This window comes from Plecotus auritus (genome assembly GCF_963455305.1).
Source record: "Plecotus auritus genome assembly, chromosome: 9".
NCBI lineage: Eukaryota > Metazoa > Chordata > Mammalia > Chiroptera > Vespertilionidae > Plecotus > Plecotus auritus.
In genome coordinates this window covers 25,136,053-25,142,166 of record NC_137783.1, presented here as the reverse complement: position 1 = coordinate 25,142,166, position 6,114 = coordinate 25,136,053, and the positions used below count along the sequence as shown (strand labels likewise).

The 6,114-nt window shown below is 44.1% G+C and overlaps 1 protein-coding gene across 1 annotated transcript in view; it reads right to left on the bottom strand.

Annotated features, from left to right (window-relative positions):
• Window positions 1-203: 203 nt before the first annotated feature.
• Window positions 204-6,114, bottom strand: part of MYOF (myoferlin) — a 134,470-nt gene continuing 128,559 nt past the window's right edge. Inside the window, exons 51-54 of the mRNA XM_080687487.1 lie at window positions 4,735-4,925; window positions 2,696-2,805; window positions 2,169-2,316; window positions 204-762 (exon numbers count right to left, since the gene is read on the bottom strand). Coding sequence (XP_080543613.1) covers window positions 724-762; window positions 2,169-2,316; window positions 2,696-2,805; window positions 4,735-4,925 — 488 coding nt within the window. The 3' untranslated portion in view covers window positions 204-723. The remainder of the gene's footprint in view (window positions 763-2,168; window positions 2,317-2,695; window positions 2,806-4,734; window positions 4,926-6,114) is intronic.

Here is a 6,114-nt window from a genome sequence, read left to right as displayed (position 1 = left end):
TGTTGTACACGGAATAAGTATTTTAAATGTTAGCTTTTGTTATTTATTATATCAGCCTCAGTGTGACCCACTGGCCAAGGTTTGGCAACACACATATAAAGGGCTTATGGCCAGGTGGTATGCCATGGCATTTCATCCCCTGAGATCCAGAGGACTAGAAACTGTCTCCTTCCCAACTCGGCCCACAGCCACACCAGACAGCTATGTGTTCAAAGTGCAATGTTTTTATTTGGGTTTATCACAGAGGTTGATAAACATGTATCCATACAAAATATCATAACAAGGATTGCAAGCATAAATAAGAATGAGTCTAACTATTCTGTTTTTATAATGCACAGTCCTTTCTGTTGATTATAAGTAAGAAGACAATTAGGTCAAGATGCAGAAATTTTAAATTCAATTTCAGCATTTTCCAAAGATCGAATTATGGAACTAAGGACACATACAAAAAAAGACGATTTCTTAAAATGGAACCAGCCACCTTGAAGAATATTTCGAAAAACATGGTAAAAGTTTTAATACTTCAGAAGATAAAAGTGTTGCTAGTTGGCCTGGCCTCCAGGACCCGCACCCCCTGGGAGCTGCCGGGCTTTGGTGAAGTAGTGTAAGCTGCTCTTGGAATGTCGTCTCAGACACAGACAAAATCGCTCTTGCTTTTGGTCCAGAAACACAGACAGAGCTCCCTCCTTGCTGATGACTCTTGAATAGAAGCTTTGGCTTTTATTATGCATTTGGCCTCACGATCTTCATTGACAAATAGTTCTGGAAAGGAAGCAAAGACAGCGTAAAATATATATATTTAAGCGAGGGGTTTCTAGGCCTTGACACTATTGACATTTAGGACCAGATGATTCCTTCTTGTTGAGGGCTGTCCTGGACATTGCTGGATGTTCGGCAGCATCCCTGGCCTGTCCCCTACCCACTAATGCCAGTAGGTAGCACACCCCAGTTGTGACAACTAAAATGTCTCCAGACATTGCTAAATGCCCTCTGGGGAGCAAAATCTCCTCCAGGTGAGAACCACTATTCAAATCAATAGGATAGGTCAAGCAAAAGAAATAACTATGAGGAGTTTTTTAAATGGTCAAGACAGATTGACCTATAACTAGAAAATAGTGTACATGTACTTACAGTGAAACTGAAAGTATCATACTGGGGGAAACAAAGACATGACATCTCAGCTGTTGTGGTTGTGTGACTATGCTCCTCAACACAAACTACTCTATTACGATTAATATGAATTGAAGTAAGAGTATCTGAATGCCTGGCAAACTGGTCTTTAATGTCCCCACCTTGTTGAAACCATTCTCAGCAATTGGGTCTTGTGTTCATATGTTGATATCTCTATCTCAGTTTGCCTCTCATAGTAGTTTACTTGTTCATATGTCTGCTTGTCCCTGGGCTATGAACTACTTGTGGGCAGAAATCATGCCTTGGTTATGTGCGTACCCCAATTCCTAGCCTATGGTAGATACTCAATAAATTCCTTGAATGGTGGAATGAAAGCACTACTTGTAGGCACACTGGCAAAATCCCCACTTGGATTTTCATTTATGACTGGGATGATCAAGGGAAAGTTATGGGGAGGTTATGTGATGTGGGTCTTAAACAATGAATAAGATGTTGATAGGTAAAACATGGGCAAAGGAACAGCACTGGCAAAGACATCCTGGCAGGTAAGAGCAATACTTGTGTGTGTGTGTGTGAGTGTGTTGTAGGGGGGGGAGGCGGTGTTATCTAGTTTGGGTGGAGTTCAGGGTTTGTGTAGACCTACAAGGGTCCCAGATTTGGGGATCTGTGAGTGCTGAAGGCAGGTAGATCAGTTAGAAATGCTGGCTATAGTCCAGCCATACATTGATAAAGGCCCGAGAGATTTATCCTAGAATTCCTGACACCAAAATTATTTTCAGGCCATAAAGTTTTGCCTGGAATTTGTGAAACTCTAAGAATGCAATTCTAACCACAGGACACATTACTTTAAATTTTCCAAAGGCTGAACGGTTGTGAGACCACAACTCCTAAGTAAGTCATTCTTCTGAAGAGCATCCAAGGCAAGTAAGTACCAAGTTAGATGACCAACCACAGTTCACACACACACACACACATACACACACACACACACACACACACACACACACATGGCCAGGACAAGGAGCAGGGACGCGCACCGGTAAGGAGTACAGGAGCACAGCCACGAAGAGCAGCAGGATCAGCAGGAACAGCAGGCCGATGATGACCCACTTAAATCGGCGCCACACGATGAACTTCATGGTCTTACATGGGTTGGTGAACCAGAGGAAGGAGGTTTCTGGTCGGCTGCATTGCAAAGAAATGGTTTACCTACCCAACTCAGGAGGGACAGATATTTTACTGCAGGGCATACACCATTTAAAAATATATTAATAACACTTATAAAGTCAAGAAAAGATATTATTCCCTTTAGTTGGCAAAGAAAGATTCTTGAACCTTTTATAACTTCCTAAGATGTTGAAGGCACCCTGGACTTTGGTTTCAATGGAAAGGAGAGTGATCAAAATAAAGCTAGATCACCAGCCTTTCTACCCCAACCGCCACTATTAAATACAGAATTAGAAGGACAAGAGCTAATCCAGTCTATTAAGCCAATTGGAAGGGGGGCTTTCAGTCTGCAGGTGTTTAGGGACGAGAGGACACCGAGAACAAAGAGGGCTCTCACTTTGGTGGGTCCAGCTTGGGGTTCATGTTGGGTTCATCCCTTCCCTTCCCGGCTGGCCTCTCATCGGCCTCCTTCTCATTAAGGATTTCCAACGTCATCTCCACTTTCCCCTTCAGTAAAGCAGAACAGGTTAAACACATGACATCATGCTTCACAAATATTTTCACTTCAGCCCAAGGAGTATTCCCCGAGCAACAATTTTTATTCTTGTAAAACAATCCCAAGATTGCCTTAGATTTTCCTCAGGAGATTTCATCACATTTCCTCTTCCATGTGTTTCTGAACTGGCTCCTTGTGGGAACCCGAGAGGACAAATTGCTTCCCCTCCTCCCTACTCCCTGCCTGTCGCTCTCTGTATCCCCATCATTCTTTCTCACATCCATCTCCTTGCCTCTGCACACACCTTCCTTTGTAACTCTACTTGGACACAGATTAACCTGAGTGCTGCTAATAACAATGTCTGATATTTATGGAGCATTAACTGTAGGCTCCAGGCAGCCCGCATGCTTCAGGCTTACCAGGGACCACCCACAGCCCAGAGCTGTGCATACTTAGTGGGTCCTCAGTGTATGTTAACTGAATCAACGAATGAGTGAGTGAATGAATGAATGCTGTCTCTCTGGGCCCTGCTCACCCCTTCCTTATGGATAATCTCGTTGCAATCCTATAAAGCAGGTACTGTTGCTGTCCTCAAGTGCACATGAGGAAAACAGGCTGACAGAGGTCTAGAAACTTGCCCACTTGGACAGCCAGGCTTAACGAAGGTTGTAACAATCTAAGTCAACAGCAATTTAAGAACCTCGATCCCGAGATTCGTTTAGGTGGTGGAGCACTGATGCCTCCTATGCTGATGAGCCAGACAAAGCAGGGTGTCTGACTATGGCAAGGTGCTCCATCTCTCCAAGCCTGTGCTTTGAACCTATAAAAAGGGGATGATGTCTAGTTGATGGGGTTGTTAGCAGAACTAAGTGAGATTATGTGCAAAGTCATCTCTAAGTGGCAGACAGCAGCTAAGTGACTTCCTGGGCCAGCGTGGGGGGAGCGATGGACTGCAAAGGGCACAAGGAAACTTTTGAGGTTAATGGGAATATTCTCGATCTTGATTACAGTGGTTTCATGAGTGTATGCAGCTGTCAAAACTCATCAAAGTACACTCTGGATGGGTGCATTTTATTTATGTAAATTATACCTCAAAGCTGTTTTAAGAAACAAGATTATGAATGTAACGCCTTTAGCATGTTGACTGCTTCATAATTAGTGATGTGAAATCTTAACTATTATTAATACATAAGGAATTAGGTAGTCTTTTGTGCCAGAGCATAGTGACCTGCACTCTTTTTTGTTTTTAAGTTTGTTGATTTTTAGAGAGAGAAGAAGTAGAGGGAGAGAGAGAGAGAAACATTGATGTGAGAGGGTAACATTGATCGTCTGCCTCCTGCATGCCCCCTGCTGGGGATAAAGCCCACATTCTGGGCATGTGCCCTTGACCTGAATTTGAATCAGCCACCTTCTGGTGCACGAAACAACATCCAACCAGCTGAGCCACACTGGCCAAGGTGACCTGCACTCTCGCTTCTATGTCAGAATATATCTAGAGTTCTCCAAACTTGCTTGTAAGTTAAGGCCTTCTTGCTCAATGAATGTCAGCATCTCCACTTCTTTCATCTTTTTTTTTTTTTTTTAAATTTATGAAAACAGCTCAAATGTGAAGTTCCCTTTTCTGTACTGAACTGCACTAATAGCTAAGCATAAATTAGCCTTCTTGGTGAAGGAGGGTCCCACAGCAGTGCAACCACTCTGGCTCTCAGTTTTTTGACAATTCCTATCCCTCCACCTTCCACTCAACCCCAAACATCTGCTCATGGACACCTTCTCTTGTGATCCCAGGTACAAGCCATTCTCATAACCTAAAGTCCCACCAATTTAACTCTTCCTTATCTTATCTAGAGTAAATCTGTTGAGGAAGAGCAAAACCTAAATGATAAAAGGCGGGAACGACCCCCCCCCCCCCCCCCCCCCGGGCCAGGAAATGCTCCTACCGCCATCACCCGGGAGCCCTCTTTGTCTGCGTAGCACGGCCACCAGCCTCGCATGGACTTCTGCTCGAAGAGGGAGGCGGTTTTCACTTTAAGGGGGTCCATGGCTTTGAGGTCCGGAATCATGTCCAAATGGCACTTCTCGGATGATTTTGCTGGAATGATGGTGCGATGCAAATCAAGTTCCAGGAAACCTAGCCAGGGAAACAGTGAATTCCAATAAGCTTTGTGTGGATCAGCTGTCCTTTACACGGGAGCAGAATGCCCCTGCAGGAGAGGCAGACAGTGGTCTTGAACAGGTAATGAGTGCGTTAGAGAAAGGAACCCTGGTTGACATAGAAAATTCTTTCCAGATAGAATGGAAAGTGGCAGGAGATATACCTGCCCACCACTCGCATCTCACAGAGGACTAGATGTTTTATTTCTCAAAGACAGGAGCATAAACAGTTTGTCTACAAGCTCAAAATAGTGAAACGTCTATAGACAAAACTCCCATGAACCTGGATCTCAAAGTTGCTCATATTTGTTCTGAACGGCCCTGAACACCGTCACGTGGCTTTGGGAAAAGACGCCTGGTACTTAGAACATGGGACGCTCTATGGAACAGTCCCGTTCAAGTCTCCCAGGGTAAACCTCAGAAACAGGAGCTTGAGGAGGAACAAAACAGCTCAACAGAAAATGCTCACCAGGAGCTAGGAAGCCCACCAGGCTGCCTGGAGAAGTGCATTTTCTCTTCTGTGATGTGAGGCATTAACTCTTTAGTAGTGCTTTAACAGACTGTCTTTGGGGTTTGGGGCCTCCCGTGAGAAAATGGATGTGTTATGGACTACTGGGACAAGAGCTGGCCTTCAACAGTGGCAGCAAAGAGCAAGAGGGCGATTGGGGCAGATTCTCTCCAAACCGCAAGCTAAGTAACAGCCCTTCATCTTAGAATGAAGCCACAGTCCACAATTCACTCAGCTTTTCTTGAGCTCATCCCTGCTTATTTCTCCACTCTTCTTTGGGTGATAACTATAGTCATTTATCCATTAGCCATTTTAAAATATACTCATTCTCTTTACTTGTTGTCAGACTATTTTGTTGAAATTCCAAAGGAAAACTCTTCACTATTCTGAAATTTCTGGCCCATATGCTTTATTGAGTTAACATTTTTGCATATAAACATATGCAAACATATAAGTTTGTTCAGCTCTTATAAAGCACCATGTCAAAGCCACTGCTCTCCATGCTGTGAGGGGTAAAGGGATGAACAAGTCACAGCCATTGGCCACTGTGGGCTTTCCCTTTACCAGGAGAGGCTCTGGGAGCAGGGGCATGAGTTAGGAGCTGCCATAACAGTCGGTTATGAAAAAATGAGGTCTGAATGGCAAGTGGCAGAGATCC